Genomic DNA, 18,972 nt, shown 5'->3' with positions numbered 1-18,972 from the left:
CTCCCACATAAATTAAAACAACTTCAGAGATTTGCACCAGAGACACCAAAACTGGAAGATCCATATTTCATCACATAAAATGATAATCTCAACTGAAATTTGACACACAAGATTAATGAAATCTTTTATTTTTTCAGTTTTGCACGGGAGGTGCTCTAACCTTTCAGGGTTGTGGCGAGCATGGCAGTTAAGAGGAGTTCATTCATTTGTGTTGTATCCTCAATGATGCATCAATGCCATGTAATAAGTGTAGTGATTTTATATGTCACAAGTCTGGCCTTCCCAAAACAATGGGCATTTTTCTAATTATTACATCTATCCAAATGTATATTCGTGTAGCCTTAGAGAATCATATGAGCAGTAATGTTTTGTAAAATAAGTTCGTAGAAGTCCTATCGAGCTCGTATTTGTATGCCTTTAGTGTAATGGTCAGATGTTACAATTAAAACTACAAGTCGATTTATACAACTGAATGTTTGAAGTCATTCATATATTCATGTTAACAAAAGTTTGAAGTATTGAAACTAAAAATCTTCAAGAAATGAGTTATAATTTGAGATGTTGACAATAGCAAACGGAACCCTAAAAATAACTTTGTAATTAGGCTTCTTTTGATAGTCATATGCTATAAAAAAATCGTGAAATTTGAAATCAGAGCCAAACATTCGCGCCTATATTTGAACATTGAGAAGCCAAAATAATTAAAATTTCCCCTATTTTTTTGTATTATTTAGTAAACCAATTGTGGCTTCACATCTATTAGATATGCTTATAGTTGTTTCAACTTTCAAGCGAAAACAATGCTTATAGTTATTATTTGTTAGCACTTGGTTGAGTTTCAAATCATTTCAAATGAAGGAAAATTTTATTATCGCCTTCCTCAAAACAAATTTTAAGGAAGAGCACGAGGAGAAATAGTGCCTTCAGCAAACAAAAGGGGGCTAGACACTCCCTCGGCCTCGGATCAATCTTGACCCACTTCACTTGCCAAGTCCTCACTTTCAAGAGATCGGACTTCTATTTATTAATCTTGTATTTGGGGAGAATTCTATAGGCGCCACTCCTATGGCTATAGGTTATTGACTGCACAACCATAAAACTATTAATCCTTTGACTGCCCAAGAGACGACAACCCTTCATGGATGGTTAGAAAATGTCCCTTGTATACCTTTTTAATTTTAGATTTTGTGATAATTAGTTTATCCAAAGAAATGCCAGAAATCAATACTTAGAAACGGCAAAAACTCATAAGCTTTATGTCTAGGCATAGATAGTGGACGTCTTTATAGACATGTCTCTTTTACTGAGTTTGTGCCTGTCACTGACAGTGCCCAGATCTTTACTCATATCCTGCTGATTGGAATCTACCCCGAAAAGAAAAACGGCTACCTAAGGACCCGGAAATTGAATAGTTTTTTTCACAATAGACAAAAATGAACAAATTTTCAAGAGAAACAAAGTACTTATTTTCTCCAACTAGTACATAAGGTTTGAAATCGGAGCTAAACGTTTGCGCCTATATTTAAACATTGAGAAGTAAAAATAAGTAAAATTTCCCCTATTTTTGTATTATTTAGTAAACCAATTGTGATTTCACATCTATTAGATATGCTTATAGTTTTTTTCAACTAAAAACAATGCTTATACTTATTATTTGTTGGCACTTGGTTGCCTGCCTCAAAACCAATTTTAAAGAAGAGTAGGAGGAAAAATAGTGCCTTCAGCAAAAAAAAAAAAAAAAAAGGGGGTGGGGGGATTGCCTCCCTCAAAACCATATACTCCTATATATTTTTTTGAAGTTCGGACTTCTATATATCCCTCCAATTTGGTCCCTCTCCCATCCCTCCGCCGATGTGGCGACATATCACTTGAATATATTTTCTCACCATTTTCTCTCCAATTGCTCCACACCAAGTGATATGTCGCCACATGGGCGGAGGGTTGGGAGAAGGACTAAAATGGAGGGATGAATAGAATTTCTCTATATATATTGATCTTGTATTTAGGGAGAGTTCTATGGGCGCCACTCCTATGATTTAACTAATTTACAGGGTGTGGTTCAAACAATTTCCCTCACATGAGCGACAAGTTCCGTAAATAATTTTAGATTTTCTGATAATTAGTTTAGCCAAAGAAATGTCCAAAATCAATACTTAGAAACGGCAAAAACTCATAAGCTTTATGTCTAGGCATAGATAGTCCACGTCTTTAAAGACATGTCTCTTTTATTGATTTTGTGCCTGTCACTGACAGTGCCCAGATCTTTACTCATATCCTGTTGATTGAAATCTACCCTGATAGCCAACAACCCTTGGTTGGAGTGGTAATAGGTATAATCTTCCACTTAGAGGTCAAGAGTTCGAGGCACACGCTGAACAATTAAAAAAAAAAAAAAATCTACACCCGATAAGAAAAACGGCTACCTTAGGACCCGGAAATTGAATAGTTTTTCACAATAGACGGAAATGAACAAATTTTCAAGAGAAACAAAGTACTTATTTTCTCCAACTAGTACATAAGGTAGTTCAACAAAAAAAAAAAAAAAAAAAACTAGTACATAAGGTTACTTCTTTTCTTTTGAAATATTAAAAGACCAACTACTAACTAGGGTACATGGGTCTTTCATCAGAAAAAAAAAAAAAAAATACTAGGGTACATGGGTGGGTGGTGATTTGGTGAACCGTCTGAACCGATTCAAATGACTCAGTACACGATTTCATATAATCAGCCAACAACCAAAGAAGAATATCTCTTGGCCAAACCACTAGAAGATCTAGGTGTCGTCGTAGCCGGAAAACCACCTTGAGATTTGTGATTGATATTGTTAAACTGTGGTGTTATTCCTTCACTGTTGTCTTCTTTGATGGTTTCTAATCTCCTCTGAAAACTAGCCAACTTTTCTATCTTTATTATACGCGGCGGAGCTGTTTCAGCTACCTGCCGTGTCTGGTTGTTCATCGCCGCCACCGCTGCCTTGGACATTTATCTTAATTGGTTTCTTTCTAACCTTCAATTTTGGTTTACAAGTTGAATCAAAATGTATTTGATGGCTGGTTTATATATTAGTTATTTTCTCTTTCTCTATCATCATCTTATCATTAAAGAATCGTTTGATACGTGAACAGGTCGGTCACTTATTCCATCGGGTATAAGTACATGCATGGTAACGTGTCTAGGGAAAATGACATATTCTCCCAATTTATGCAACCTAACCCCTATTTTTATTTGATTAATTAGTCCGTCCCAATTTATCTATTCCGGCCGTCCAATTCATCCCATGATTCTTTCTTTAAGAACTGTAATTTTCTAGTATAAAGACATATAAGTTAGGTCGATGTTCTGGAAAATAAAGACATCTAATGTACAAATTTTGGGCAAAAACAACAAAATGTTGTAATCTTTTGTTTTATCTATACATCACGCACCATTAATGTTTTGCAGTTTCGTTTTTTTTCCATTTTTTCCTCCCGCCTCCACAATCAACTCCGTGGGTACCTCCACCCTTAATTCCGATAACTCTTTCACACTTAACTTCTTTGATACTTCCACCATTAGCTCTGGCAACACCTTCACCATCAACTCCGTCGATACTTCCAGCTTTAACTCTGGTGACACCTCCTCTCCCCCACAAACTGCCACCGTTATCATCGCGCTCTCTCTCTTTCTCTTTCTCTCTCTAAGTACTGGCGAAGGGGAGGTCCCCTTCACCGGAACCCTCGTCTAGAAAGTCGAACAAAGTTGCTTTGTCTGAATCTAGTGTTTCCAAATCCGAGAGAATCAACCTTCGTCTGGTTTCCAAATGAAAGAACTATCTCCTTCACCAGAACTGAAAGAGTGAAAGAGAGAGAGAGAGAGAGAGAGAGAGAGAGAGAAGCTAAGAGAGGGAGCATATAGAGAGAAGAAAGATATAGATAGAGAGGAGAGATATAGATGGAGAGAAGAGAGATATAGATATAGAGGTCGTCGACGTTTGCCAGCCGAGAGCCAACCGACAACCCTCTACTGGTGACACGTGTAAAAGGGGTGTTTCGAAAAAATTCTTGTTTTTCTACCCTATAAAATTTTGTACCCTGAAAAATTCCCCAAAACATCAAACAAAAATTACAATTTTTTTTTTTTTTTTGTTGACTAAACAAAAATTACAAATTGACTAAATTAAACCTCACCACTGAATTTCCAAGTTGTTAAGAATTACTTTACCAAATTCTTTTTCTTTAAAAAAGAATCAAAGAGCATAAAATTCTTCACACCTCAAACCAAAACTGAGGGGGCAGAACCAACTTAGGGACTACTCCAACCCAATGTGTGGGGACAAATTATCCGCAAAACCATTTGTTAAAGGGAAATTTTAAAAGGCCCCCCGTTTTTGTTAAAAGGCCTCCCCGCTAAAAGCGCCCCTCATTATAACCCATTTGGTTATAGGGCCCCCTCTTCAAAAGAGCACCTCCTTCATCAATATTTAACCTAACGGCAAAGTTAACGCCGTTAGGTCAAACTTAACCCAAGACCGGTGATGTTGACCACGCCACATCATCATCTTCTCCGGCAGGGTCGCCGGCCGGCCAAACTTCCGGCCGGCGACCTTCAAAAAAATTTTTTTTTTATTCTCTCTCTCTCTAAAAACAAAAAAAAAAATTTATTTTTTTTAAACTCTCTCTCTCTCTCTACAGATCTAGAGAGAGAGAGAGAACAGATCCATTGAAGGTCTGCGAACAGACCTTTTGAAGGTCTGCGAACAGACCTCTAATGGGCAAAAGGTCTGTTCGCAGACCTTCAATGGACTCTCTCTCTCTCTACAAATGTAGAGAGAGAGAGTTTAGAAAAAAAAAAAATTTGTTTTTAGAGAGAGAGAGAATAAAAAAAAATAAAAATTTTGAAGGTCGCCGGCCGGGAGTTTGGCCGGCCGGCGACCCTGCCGGAGAAGATGATGATGTGGCGTGGTCAAATGATGGAGAGAAAATGTGGATGAAATACACCTTTAAAGGGGGTTTTTTTCACCCATTCAAAGAGGGGGGTCCTTTAACCAAGCAAAGTCAAATGTCTTTTACTAAGTCAACGAAACCATGGGGAGGCCTTTTAACAAAAACGGGGAGGCCTTTTAAAATCTCCCTTTGTTAAATTGTTCTCTTATACGATGCGTCTTTTGACTAGTCATGTTCCCATATTAGGCGCTGAGTGAGGTAATTTGGTGAGACAAGTGCCTAAAGGCATAACACTAGGTGCCTGGTGCCCCAACGAAGTTTTTTTTTTTTTTATGAGAGGAACATCGCATTACCAAAACCAAGAGTACAAAGAACAACCAAGAAACTAAAGCAAATCAGAAATAAACGTAGGTACAGAATTCCACACATATCTGCAAGCATTCCTTCTTCCCCATTTGGCAAGCGCATCTGCAGGAGTATTGCATTCTCTAGGAATAAACGTGAAGATGATGCCCTCCAATTTATCTATAAGGATCTTTACTTGTTGCATAATCTTTACTGCTTGCCAGTGGAGTCCGACACTGTGACCGTTGATAAAATTAATCAAAGATTGATTATCGCTTTCTATATGAGCGTGAGTGATATCCAATTGTAATGCCCATTGGATACTGTAGAGGATGGCTAGGCTTTCACATTCTTCCGCATTTTGGCATCGCACCGAGTCCGCTGCTGCTATAATGAAGGTGGACTCTTCATCTCTGATGATACATCCAATACCGGCCGGATCTGTAAAGTTGGTAAAAGAGGCGTCGACGTTCAGCTTTAAGTATGGTGTCGATGGAGGTCTCCACGTGCGTTGCTTAGTGTTCTTCCTGCTTTTGTTAGTGGTAATCGTCTCAATCTTGAGAGGGGTGATAGTAGCATTATTAATTCTGTCAATAATTTGTCTCGGGTTTTGTTTGTTTGCATTAAAACAGTTTTCACAACGAGCTTTCCATATAAACCAAAGGATTTTGGCATATTGATTAGTGATTTCCTCGTTTAGGTCTTTCCATTGTTGAATCCATTGATCAGTAGATCTAATTTGATCTGTTCTAATCTGAAAATGAAACCAGATTGCTTTTGCAAACGTGCAGTGAAGCATAGCATGATCTAAAGTTTCGTTTTCATCACAGTTAATGCAAGAGTATGAGTTTCCAATGAATTTGCTTATTTTAGCTTTCACAGGTAAGCTATTAGTACAACACTTCCATAGAAATAGTTTAACTCGAGGGATAGTATTCATGTTCCATATAAAGAACCAGTCGGTTTGATCCTGCATTTGATTCGTGCTTTCTGTTCTCAAATAATTATACATAGATTTTATGGAATAGTTACCTGATTTTGTTAACGTCCACGTCGGTTTATCCTCTTGATTATTCTGAATATTAATGCTCAGTATTGCTCTGCAAACCTCATTATTAAAGCATTGCTGTAAAATCTGAAAATTCCAACTGTTATTAGTAATAAGCTGCGAAACCCAATTAAGGTTAGACCCACTTTGGTTGGTTATTGGAGGGGGGTGGTTCGGTATCCAAAAATCCTTCCAAATGTTAATATTATCACCTTTATTGATGTCCCAGAAAATCAGACTATCCATATGATTGTATTGCTTTGTAATCGATTTCCAGAGCCAGGAATGATTGGCTTTCGGAGGAGTGGGCTTATGAGTTTTGGGATAGTACTTACTTTTGAGGACGCGAACCCATATGGCATTAGGATTATTGATCATGCGCCAGTTGATCTTGTTAAGGAAGGCCTGATTATCCAGAAGAGGGAGGCGAAGCCCCAGACCACCCATCTTCTTAGGTTTGCAAATAGCTGACCAGTTGATAGTATGGAAAGTTTTGGATTTTCCCCACCAGAAAGTCCTTTGGATGGACTCAATGCTGTTACATATGCCTTTCGGGATGGCAAAGCACTACATTTGGTATCGGGGAAATCTGCAACAAAAAGGAAATCCTTTTTTTAAGCATATTCCTCTTTTCCTTTCTAAATAAATATATAAAGGAGGTTCTTTGTTCCCCATGTGCCAGTATTATCCCCATTAAAGGTGAGGAATATATTCAAACTATAGCTTTCTTCACCAGTGATAAATATTCCCCTAATTTATTTGATTTTATTATCATGTTCAAACTTGATATTTTATTCAAAAATTAGGTTAAAAGTGCATAATGCATCAACCAAAAACACTTCTATTTCTATTTACCAATAGATCACTAACCAAAAAGTAAGTTCAACAAAAAAAAACAAAAAAAAAACCTTAACAACACTCTAATCTATGCATAAATTTGGGTTTAGGGTACTGCTAACGGCGTCCCATACAGAGGTATATCCATGAAGGCCCATAACATATCTGGGCCCTTCCAAGGCGAAAATGTGAGCACAAAACCTATACGCCCGTCAATACAATCCCATGGAACAGAGAACATGAATGACCTACAAGTATAGCATTGATCAATCTGTACCATCTTTCCTGTGGCCCTAGCTCTCCTTTCTGTACCAGTTCTAAGAACTCGCCAAAAGGGAAAAGTTGTGATATGAGAAACAATGAGAACTCGAAAGAAATGAATATATTCTTATAATGAGAAACCATTACATTCACTAGAAATGAATATATTCTTATAATGAGAAACCATTACATTCAACAAGTGAATAATTAAGAAACAGGAAAACTAAGCGTATAGTGGGATTCAGCTATAGATACCTGTAAAGAAAAATATAAGTTCACCAGAGCAAAGGCTGCAGGTACAGTTGACCCGCGTCAATGTTACACTCTACTTGAATCATTTGAGCCGATTAATACAACTATTTGGAAAAGAATTTAAGCACTCTACCTAATTGCCAATAGATATATCTAGATATAACAAAATCTACCTCTTTCGACAAGAAAGTAGGATTCCGGAATCTCGACGTAGATACTGACGTTCGATATGTATGAACAATTAAGTCTGGAGAACGGTTCTCAGGATTCTGTCGAGACTACATTAACTAAGTGCTCCGGCTTTATGCTTATGCAAAGCCCATGTTCATACTTTATAGTTGATGTATGAGTAGCTGATTTACCCAAGTAAAATGTCAGGACTGCAACCTGAGTTGTCGACTATGATGGCTTTTCAGCTTTGTTAGTTCCTTCCTTCTCTTTCTAGCTTCAGCTGCATCTGACAACTTCTTGTTTGCATTGGTACTTGTTCCTGGCATCGTTTCGGGAGAAGTACCTGAAATGTGACTATCTGTTTTGAAAACGGACTCTGCTCTGGAATCGGACTTTTTTAGGAGCCCAATCTCAATCTTAACAGTAGTCTCAGGTTCGACAGATTTGAGTGGAGCAAGAGTAAGGGGTCGCTTCTTTGGATGACTACCACCATTAACCGATAACTTCAATGAGGACACGGGAAAATTGTTACTGGAAGTTGTTTCTGTAGAATTAGAAGGCTCAGTTTTGAGCTTTTTGTAGATAGAGGGTTGGTGGTGGTTCTCTACAATCCCCATCGGTTTCAAAGATAGTGTGGTATCATGTAATTTACTGATAAAATTATCGTCTTTTTTGTCTCCAAAGCCACAGAGTTCCTGGGGTTGGACGAGCTTATTTTCATGATCCGGAGGGAAGAACCAAGGATATGGAAATATACGAAAGGGAGGATTTGGTCCATCAGCACTTGGAGGGCTTCCATAATCATGAAGCAGATCTCTCTTGCCAATTGCTGGTCCTTGAACCTGTAATGTAAAAGCTTTTTGAGAAATGGGTTGTTTTTGGACAGGATTCAGTGGTTGTACGATGGATGGCCAAATAAATGGTGCAAACTGCGATCTTTCCTGTTCGGGTAACTGCAGATTCCCTGAAGTAGAGGCTGGTGTCTTGACCATGGGTGATGGAGTTATGCCTTTATCGGTCTTCGTTAAAGCAACTACCTGAGCCTTTAATTGCTTGTTTGTATCCTTCAATGATTGACACTTCTTCATGATCACCTCCAGTTCCTTCTCTCAATACAAGCATCATTCAAAATGCACAAGAGTTCAGTAAACAATACACACCCTAACCTAAGAAGGAATTCACATAGAAAGGTGCAGTGTGCAGGTTTATAACTAAAATACACTATATGAAGTAATTAAGATCGCTCGCGTTATATATCCTAATCGAAAGAAGAGGACAAAGGGTGGAGGGGATGGGAGGGTAGAGGAAGAAAAGATTTATGCTACACTCAACCAAGTACAGTGTATAAATAAATACCTTCTTCATCCTCTCATTGTCCAATGCTAATTCAGCAGCTTTCCTGGTCAAATCTTCGAAAATGGCCTAAGGCAACAAAAAGATTTTCTATATTAAAAACGAGAAAGAGAGAAGTGATCCACTTTAAACGGCTAAACCCAATAATGAAACACTTAAACACTTAATTTACCTGTCTTCGTCGAATAGTCTGTCTTGCAGATTCTCTATTTGCTAGAACCCTACGTAGTCTTCTCGCTTCCTTCTCTGCCTACATATCTGAGAGAGTCAGTAGGAAATCATAGAGAAGTTCAGTAAAGTGCAACGAGGTTGACATTTCAGTACCTCAGATAAATGCTGTTTCGACCGACCTCCACCAAGGGAGGCACATTTCCTAGCGCCTATATTGTTTGCGGACAGCAACATTTGATCTTGTTCAGCTTTTATTACTTGTACCTCCTCCGCATGGAAAAGCTTTCTGTCTGAAGGTTGAGTCTCTACCGATAGGTCTTGCTATTAAGAAATTATATCAATATAAGATATTATGCATTTAGAACTATCTCAAAACGAGTGAGTCCTATGACGACGAACAATGGAAGCACAGAAGCAACAATACATGCAAACACAAAAGATTTAAGTGGTTCGGTCGTAAAACCTACTCCACAACGAACAATAGCGCGGTGATTTTCACTATGTGTGAAGATCAGGATTACAAGGATTCCTCAAAGGTTTTTGAATATATAACCCACTAACCCCAGCAGTTTGTGCCTCCACTCTTCCCAAAACAGAATAATTCCCCTTAAATTGATTGCCGCCCTTATAAGACTAGGGCAAACAATAACATAGATTATACGCGCTGGGCCAAAAATATGGCCAGGGGTCGAACGATTTTTAGGATCACACTTTGGGTTTGATATCAACCCAAATTCAAGGCACTTCTCATCTGTGAAGATAACAACTTTTTGCTAAAGGGATCGCGATATATTGGCATAATATCAGTTCCATCAATCTCATTTCACACATGTAATAGGTCATGGACTATGGACTCGTGCCGTACCGTGTTACTATGTAACTTTATAGAACATTTCCAAATGTACAATGTATTATGTACCCGTTATGATGAACAGAACTAAAAAACAATGGTATGAGAAGATAAGTGGCTAGGAAAAATTCCCCGGACTCCTTTTTCTCAAGTAACTCTAGAGAGTTACAACCTAAGAAACTTTGTAAACACATAACTAAAACCGACCACTTCGGCAAAGAAAAACAGTGACAATAAGATGATATGGTGATCAATATCTAATAAAAAAAAAAAAAAAAAAAGCTTGTTCCTAGTATTTCAACTGATTTCAGCTTTTCACCCCAAAGTTTAAAGCGTCGCTGCATAAAAAATCGAAGTCATGAATTAGGAAGTCAGATGTTGGATACTTTCACTGGATCGATACAGCTAACCATTCAATGTCACCCAATAACACATTAAGGGAATAGTTTAATTAATCGTGAATTCTCTGCATTCTCCCCGAGCCCTTTCTTTACTTCGCGTTTTCGAATTTCATGACGACGACCCATTATCTAAGCTTACTTATGTTTCATTTGTATATTAATTGCATCTCTCCCCATCAAGCTCAGTCAGTTGATATTTCACATTTGCCCTATTTTAGTCCAAACCCAATTTTCAACTTATCTTACTGATCACACCCAGAATAGAACCTAGACCATAATCTCACATTCAATTCTCACTTACATTGAACTAGACCAGATTCCCGTTCAACTCTTCTCTTAAACCCCAACACAAACCCTACCCCTAAAAGCATGATAACAACGACTGATACCCAAATTAGGGCTACCCAAATGATTCCCCAAAAGAAAAAGGAATAAAAACTAAATAGACATACCCAAATAAACAAACTCAATGAACACGTAACAGTTCAGAATAACGGATAAATTCAACTAAAACAGTTAAAACGGAGATATCACAAGGAAGACTTGAATAAGATTGGAAAAAAGGGTTTACCTTTGAGCACTCCAAGTTATTTCCAGAATCCACCATAGTCATCTCGTTCTTAACTCGCTTTTTCGATCTTGTTCCTTTATTACCCCACTTACTACTGGATGTACCACTATAGTTTTCTCTCTCTAAAGTTGCTAACTCGGCTAAATCAGCAAGAACTCTCGCCGCCTCTAACTCACTCTTCACCATCTTATTTGATTCCCATTTAAAATCGGAAATCGTAGCTGAAGACGATGAAGTAGATGGAACGCCGGATCTTTCTATATTAGTATTAGGGTTTTCTCCCCCTAAATAAATTTCAATCTCTTCTTTCTCAACTCTTTCTTCAGCCGCCATTAAAACAATAGAACAAAGAAAAAACAGAAATCACTCCCGCTTCCCTCCTCTCTCTCTCTATATATCTTCTCTCCCACCGATTCAGAGAAATTTTAGAGAGAGAAAATCTAGAGAGAGAGAGAAACTCGAGAGAAAACATTGGACCGGTTTGAACATATCTCTATAGTTTGCCAAGTGTCGATCCAGGTCATGTTTGGAATTTCTGTTTCTCGGTTAATGTATTAGATTATGCCACGTTTATTTTATATCTACGTGGATTTTCTCCACGTGGTAATATAAATCGTGGATCAGTCATGAAATGACAAGTGGACGAAGGGCAGAGGCGGTAATTCATGCTTCTCCGTTAAGGTACACCGTGGAGCACACGAGACGGGGATTTAGGGTAGAAAGGAGTACATGAAAAGGGGAGAACCAATCTGTGTGTGTTTGTGTTGCTAGAGGGACTTTTATTATTGTTAGGCAAAATTGGTTTTTGAAAAAATAAAATGGGTTATTTCCAAAATAGCCCCCAATTTTATGACCAGCTTTACCCTCTACTTTATCGAAAATACTCAGATGACCTCCTTTTTCAGTTATCGTTATATGCTCGTTAACTAGTCATCACATCTCTCTCCTCCATCTCATCCCCTCTCTCTGCCACCTCATCCTCTCGCCACCTCATCGTATTCATCGGCGAAGGTTGCCGACCGGCCAATTTTCTGGCCGACTACCTTCAAATATAAAAAAAAAAAAAAAAAAAACTTTTTTTTCCTCTGTCTCTTCTCTCTCATATTATCTGTATTCATTTCTCCCATATCTCTCTCCAGCTTTCATTTGCTTATATATAAAGGAAAAAATTTGTGCTTTAAGGGCACGCGCTATACCAAGTTATTATAACAACGGGGGATGTGTTTTAAGTCCAAAATCGCATGATCAATGAGTCTAGAGACCAAAGATAATCTGAAATAGAAAATAAATCCACTCAAAGTAAATTACATGGCTATCCTCTCATTCTTTTTTACTACCTAACATATCCTAAGTTAAAAAAAATAACCTAAAATAAAATATACCATAATATTTAGAGATTCATTAAATGATTTCCTTAAAAATAAACTTTCCTTCCGGAAAAACAGTTGCCTTTTTCGTTTAGCAGAATACTTTATTTTATATTTATATTAGAATTGGTCAAAATCAAACCGAAGAGAGAGAGAGAGAGAGCATCGTCACTTTCTAATATACGAACTAGGTTTTGATTTCATTCATCATCGACGCCGAACTAAACCGAGTGAAAAAGGCAAAAACATCGAGTGGGAGAGAGAGAGAATCGATTGCTGGTTTCATTCATCATCTACAGTAGTGAAGAGTAAGAAAAAACAAACGTTAAAAATGTTGTTGGACTCGATAATATTCTACCAGCATAGAATTTTATTAGAATCGACCTATTGTAACAAATTCATATCAGATGGTAACAGAATCAAGAAAATGCTAGTAAAATACTGAAAATGTAACAAAAACAATTTCACATAATATATTTTAATTACTAAAAAGTATTTGTTAACCTACTGTAACAAATTCATAAGATGTTAGCAAAAATTTATTGCTTTTTAAACTACTGTATTCATATTCATTCAACAGATGCTAATAGAATGTAAAAATTGCTATGAGAATCAATAAGATGTTAGCGAAATAGTATTTGCTTTTTAAACTACTTTATCAAATTCAATTATCAGATGCTAGTAGAATGTAAAATATGCTAGTAGAATCAGTAAGATGCTAACAAAATAGTTTGCTTTTTAACCTCACAAACGAATTTGTAGATGTCTAATTGGATCGAGGTAGAAATAAAAAGTAAATCACAAATTCATACTTTCTTGAAGTTCAAAGAACATAGAGTTACAGAGAGAGAAAATCGTTTTTGGGAGAGAGCATCTCGTTTTAGGTAAATATCCATCGAATTGGTAGGTTAATTTAGACAAATATCAGTTTTGGAAATAATATATTTTCTTGAACTCAAAGAACATATAATTACAGAAAGAGAAACTCATTTTTGGGAGAGAGAAACTAATTTTAGGTAAATATCCATTGATTTGGTAGGTTACTTTAGAAAAAATATTTGTTAACCTACTGTAACAAATTCATAAGATGCTAGCAAAATATTCTTGCTTTTTAAACTACTGTATTCATATTCATTCAACAGATGCTAATAGAATGTAAAAATTGCTATTAGAATCAATAAGATGTTAACGAAATAGTATTTGCTTTTTAAATTACTTTATCAAATTCAATTATCAGATGCTAGTAGAATGTAAAATATGCTAGTAGAATCAGTAAGATGCTAGAAAAATAGTTTGTTTTTTAACCTCACACACGAATTTGTAGATGTCTAATTGGATCGAGGTAGAAATAAAAAAGTAAATCACAAATTCATACTTTCTTGAAGTTCAAAGAACATAGAGTTACAGAGAGAGAAAATCGTTTTTGGAAAAGAGCATCTCGTTTTAGGTAAATATCCATTGAATTGGTAGGTTAATTTAGACAAATATCAGTTTTGGAAATAATATATTTTCTTGAACTCAAAGAACATATAATTACAGAAAGAGAAACTGATTTTTGGGGGAGAGAAACTAATTTTAGGTAAATATCCATTGATTTGGTAGGTTACTTTAGAAAAATATAAGTTTTGGAAATAAAGATTAACATTAAATATCCACCATAAATATTCTTTCATAAAATTTATGGAAAGAACAATTGTATTAACTCAACCATCACAAACCTTTGGTTTACCAATGGTTAAAAAAATATCTATGAAAGGGCAAAAATGAGAGAAAATTAAAGGATTGATGCATGGGGCCCACCAAATAGTGAATTTTTGGACTTATTTTACATTTTTGATTTATTTTGGTTTTATTTTATTTATTGATTTAGGAGTGGATATATGATTAATTACCCCCCTTATTTTTGGACCTTAAACTCAAAAATCCTTATAACAAATGACTTAGGTTTTCATGTCACATTATAACTTTTATTTATAGATCTCAGCCCTCTGATTTTTTTTTACATCATGGCCGAGAAATGCTACATTTACAACAAAAAATCTGGAAGAAAACATCCAGATCTATGTGGCATCTTAGAAATTAGACTGCATTTATGGAAATTTTTTTGTCAAAAATACCCTCTTATTTTTTTTTCTTTTATTTCTGTCTAAACCTTTCTCTTTCTTCATTATACATAGAATTAGTGACTTCTTTCTCCATTTAGACACTTCTTTCTCTTTCCAAAAGAATATGCATCTTTTTTCTTCATTATACATATTCTTCTTTTTCTTTTATTTCTTCTTCTTCTTCTGATCTTCTTATTAAGAATATGAATTTATAAAACTATAAGTGACTTCTTCTTCTTTTAGATATCATTTCTTTAATCTCAGTGAATATATTTTTAGGATTTCATTATGTTCTTTCTTCATCCAACTAAGCTTTTTCTCTCCCTCTAAGAATTCAAAATGAAAACCTAAATTCTTTTTGCACCAATTTTAGGGATTCTGATCTACATTTTTGTGGGACTCTTCTTTGGTTATGGATTGATCCGACCTGACTATGAATATTTCGTGTTCCATTGAAAGAGTTTTTCGATCTTCTTTAGACCTAATACAGGAAGAATTTTTCAATGCCAAAAACACCTAATTTGGTGCAGACAGAAGTAATTTTATGTATAACGAAGAAAGAGAAAGGTTTAGACAGAAGTAAAAGAAAAAACTACAGGACACTTTTGGCAAGAAAAACTTTTTCATAAATGCAGTCTAATTTTCAAGATTGCCACATAGATCTGGATGTTGTTTCCAGATTTTTTTTGTTGTGAATGTAGCATTTCTCATTTTTTTCAAAGAGTCTTTTTTTTTTTTTTTTGTTGAAAGTTTTCAAAGAGTCTTTAGAAGATAAAAGTGTAAGAGTCAAAATAACTATCCACTTTAAATTCACACGATTCTCTCTCTATCTTTTCACTTCTTTTTTGAAACAACCTAATAAAATCGCCACTATTATTACTTTTATTTTGTTATAAAGACCCAATATTTATAGAAAACTCCGTGTCCTACGACACGAACTATACCTGGTTTAATTTAATTCTCCACAAACTTTATAAGTTTTCGTATCAGAATCTTTTTTTGAGTTACAAACATTAAATCCAGTACCATTGCTGGGAGTGATTGAACTTTGATTTAGTTAAAATTTAAAATATGTGTAACTCATTGTGTCTTGTGAAAAACACAAAGTTTATTTATGGTTAGTAATTTCTTCTTGCCCTTCCTCATTAAATATGTAGACAAAAGCGAAAGGAGAAAACCCCTGATGGCAATGCCAAATCAAATAGATTTATTTGTTTCCCTGCTTATCTTACTCTCACCGGTTAAAGCGATCCATTGTGTTAAGCGCCATGTGTCTTTCCTGACCAATTTCGTAACGAGACGAGATGGATATAAGGTTCTCAATCATAGAATGCATTGTTGGTAACATATAAAGTTGATACGTTTTCCTGTAGTTATACACTTATGTCATATTGAAGGTCGCACAAAATATTTGCATTAATTGAAGAAAACTTCTTTAATAAGGTAGCGAAGCTGTTCAACAAAAAAAAAAGGTAGAGGAGCTTATCTTATTACTCAACAACGAGATGTAATAAGAAAATGTTTTGTTAGTTGAAATTTTCAGATAAGTTTTTCATTTTTGGTAGATTAAAAGAAAATTAAGTTAAAAGCAGATTTGTTTTGTAAATGTATTGGAACAAAGATAGCCACTAATACAAGGACGTTTGAAGTTTCTTTAAAAACCGATGAATGAATGGATTAAAAACGAACAAAATATGAATTTACGAAAAACAAATTACAAAAAAGATAAGTTATTCGAAATTCAAAAGTGGCCCTTTGGTCAACAGAATCTCGACCAATTTTGCGTACGAGGAAAAATTAAACATAAGTGAGATTCATCTATCCCAACGACAATTAGGATTTCGACGACCTAGAAGTTGAGCAAAATATCACGCTCGTATTAAACGAGGAAAACCTTGGATTGTTGGCTTTGAGTATATATCGATTCACGATAGCTTATCACTTTTTTTTTTAAAGGACGATAGTTTATCACTCATAAATAATTGTTTGTTTGGTCGGTTGTAGATTCATTCTAAAACTTTGATGATCACATATTTGATGTATAGTGAAGTAAATGGTATAAATAAAGTAAACGTATGAACTAATAGGTTTTCAGTGTTGAAATATCTTTCTATATATGTTAAAATTTCCCATATAATAATATTAGGAACTAGTAAATATATTAGCATAAAACTATTAGAAACTAGTAAAATATTAGGAATTAGTAAAATTAGAAACTAGTGGTATTGTAACTCTATGAATAGAGTCTTATATTTCTTTTGTAAATCATCAAGGAATAAAACAAGTTCTTTGATCAATTTCAACTTGGTACCAGAGCCAACGATCTTATATTTGTTTTTTGTTAAAAATTTTGTCGATTGAAGGAGAAAGAACCTTCATCTTCATCTTCTTTTCCTATCTTAATTTCAAAGAAGAAAAAAAATTCTTCGTTAGTTTTGGTATTAAAAAGAAGGCAAAAAGACAAAACAATAACTTTAATTGTTATTGTGTGATCTATATTGTCTCACAATTTACAAAATTTTGAGTTGGTAGAATACATCTTCTCAAAGATTCAGTTTTTAAAATTTTCTGATATAAATTTTTCCTCATAATTAATATAGTAGAAAATATGGATCAGACACAATTTTTCAGTCAGGATGATCCTTTAATTCAGTGATTATATTGAATGAAACAAATTATGATATATGGTCTCAAATCATGGAGATGCATATTGCTGAAAAAGAAAAACTTTCGTTTATTCGAGGTAATTCATTACCACCTGCTGAAGATGACGTTAAATATGAGAAGTGGTATGTAGAAAATCAAAAAGTCAAGAGATGGTTGTTGATGTCTATGACTCTAGAAATTATGCAGAGATACATTCGTTTACCTACAGCTCGTGATATTTGGAAAGCTTTATCTAAAGTTTTTTATGATGGATCTAATGAATTACAAGTCTTTTCTTTGAAGCAGAGGGCATTTTCTGCCAAACAGAATGGGAGGATACTCTCGGTTTATTGCGGTGAACTGGTTGAGATCTTTAGTGAATTAGATCACCGTGATAAAGTGATCATGGAAAACGAAAACGATATTGTATTTTATTGTAAATCAATTCAACGACAACGTGTGCATATTTTTCTTGCAGGGTTAGATGGTGAATTTGAACAAATTCGTGGTGAAATTTTGAGAAAGGATCCCATTCCCGATTTAGAAGAATGTTATGCTTTGGTTCGTTGTGAGCTTGTTCGACGCACAACGATGAACAGTGAGTCTGAAACAACTAATGCTTCCGCAATGATGATTCGAAATAAGACAAAAAATAATATTGTTAAAGCTACTTGTCAATCCGAAAAATATTCTTATAAGTGTACCCACTGCAACAAAACTGGTCATACCAAAAATCATTGTTACGAATTAGTAGGTTATCCAGAATGGTGGGATCATAATCGAAAGAAAAACTCTAAGAAACCCTTTGTAGCTGCACTTGTTGAGACAGAGGAAGAAAATCCAACTGTTAGACAAGCTTCAACAATGGTAGTCACTACAGATAACGTAGAAACGAAGAGGGAGAACTTTAGAGATAAACTATACTACGTGGAACAGTTAGGGAATCTCAGAAATCAACTAAACGAGTGTCTGCACCAAAAGTACGGTGGAGAAGAAACTATCAAGTCTTAGCTCTCTATCTCAAGAAAGTACTTGTGACGCCCTGTGTTCGGAATCACGGTTTGCCCGGCAGTCTATAAAAGAAACTCGATCTAATACTAACTCAAACCAGTTTCAAATATAAACCCAAGCCAAAACTCTCATCACGGGTTACAAATCAAGAACAAACACAACGGAAAATCAAACATAGTTTAAACCTTTTGAAAATATGCTCGGAAAATATGTAACCCAAAATAGTTTTCATAAAGAGAAAAACAACATGAATTCATGTTTATGAATAGTTCACAGAAGAGACTGAATTTGGACAGAGTCTCCTCTATAAATTGAACATATCAAACCTGAAAAATCTGTCAAACATTCATACATATCTCACAAACTTCTAAATAACAATAGCATCAAATAAAAAGTGATAATGTGCATACTATTTACATGTGTACAATCGCAAACGAGTGAGAGAACGATCCTAACTATTCTAGATGATACATTTATAATATTAACGTTGTGATTATGTTGAAAATATAATAGAAATTATAATCTTGCATAATGTGAGTCGTCGAAGTAAACTATGTCACTCCGGGTCACCAATACCTGCAACTGAACAACAACAAATAGGAATGAGATAACCCGAAGGTCAGCTCAGTAGGATACCTAGACATCCTACCCGCACCACACA

At 35.4% G+C, this 18,972-nt stretch overlaps 2 protein-coding genes and 1 long non-coding RNA gene across 4 annotated transcripts; 2 read left to right on the top strand and 1 right to left on the bottom strand.

The window, feature by feature from the left end:
• The first annotated feature begins 2,162 nt into the window (after positions 1 to 2,162).
• LOC147558510 (uncharacterized) lies at positions 2,163 to 3,034 on the top strand. The gene is made up of 3 exons (XR_015233489.1): positions 2,163 to 2,520; positions 2,563 to 2,609; positions 2,652 to 3,034. It is a non-coding gene; the product is annotated as an uncharacterized LOC147558510 (long non-coding RNA).
• Positions 3,035 to 7,515: 4,481 nt separating this feature from the next.
• LOC147558509 (uncharacterized) lies at positions 7,516 to 11,704 on the bottom strand. Of its 2 annotated transcripts, XR_015234402.1 has the most exons (6): positions 11,183 to 11,704; positions 9,514 to 9,681; positions 9,362 to 9,439; positions 9,193 to 9,258; positions 7,604 to 8,939; positions 7,516 to 7,565 (listed from the first exon to the last, which is right to left on the bottom strand). XR_015234402.1 is itself a non-coding variant. In XM_086660202.1 (5 exons), the coding sequence occupies exons 1-5, from the start codon at positions 11,513 to 11,515 to the stop codon at positions 8,040 to 8,042; spliced, it is 1,545 nt and encodes a 514-aa protein (XP_086516328.1). In that variant the 5' UTR covers positions 11,516 to 11,687; the 3' UTR covers positions 7,516 to 8,039. The 2 variants fall into 2 exon arrangements, 1 of the variants encoding a protein (XP_086516328.1); XM_086660202.1 differs by having other exon boundaries at positions 7,516 to 8,939; positions 11,183 to 11,687.
• A 5,647-nt stretch (positions 11,705 to 17,351) lies between these two features.
• Positions 17,352 to 18,311, top strand: LOC147558508 (uncharacterized). The gene has a single exon (XM_086659026.1). It carries the CDS (start codon positions 17,352 to 17,354, stop codon positions 18,309 to 18,311), a length of 960 nt encoding a protein of 319 aa, XP_086515152.1.
• Positions 18,312 to 18,972: the final 661 nt, after the last annotated feature.

This window comes from Eschscholzia californica, unplaced genomic scaffold, assembly GCF_041429995.1.
Source record: "Eschscholzia californica isolate CP2 unplaced genomic scaffold, dmEscCali1.0.p SCAF_2, whole genome shotgun sequence".
Taxonomy (NCBI): Eukaryota; Viridiplantae; Streptophyta; class Magnoliopsida; order Ranunculales; family Papaveraceae; genus Eschscholzia; species Eschscholzia californica.
Note: the sequence above shows the minus strand (reverse complement) of the source record. Positions and strands in the feature narration are given on the sequence as shown.

What these genes read in the sequence shown, in the direction of transcription:
- LOC147558509 (XM_086660202.1), bottom strand. Translation starts at nt 11,515, where the DNA reads ATGGCGGCTGAAGAAAGAGTTGAGAAAGAAGAGATTGAAATTTATTTA. An exon ending in ATAACTTGGAGTGCTCAAAG is followed by an intron (nt 9,682 to 11,182) that starts GTAAACCCTTTT and finishes ATTTCTTAATAG; the next exon opens with CAAGACCTATCGGTAGAGAC. An exon ending in AGACTATTCGACGAAGACAG is followed by an intron (nt 9,259 to 9,361) that starts GTAAATTAAGTG and finishes TTGTTGCCTTAG; the next exon opens with GCCATTTTCGAAGATTTGAC.
- LOC147558508 (XM_086659026.1), top strand. Translation starts at nt 17,352, where the DNA reads ATGGAGATGCATATTGCTGAAAAAGAAAAACTTTCGTTTATTCGAGGT.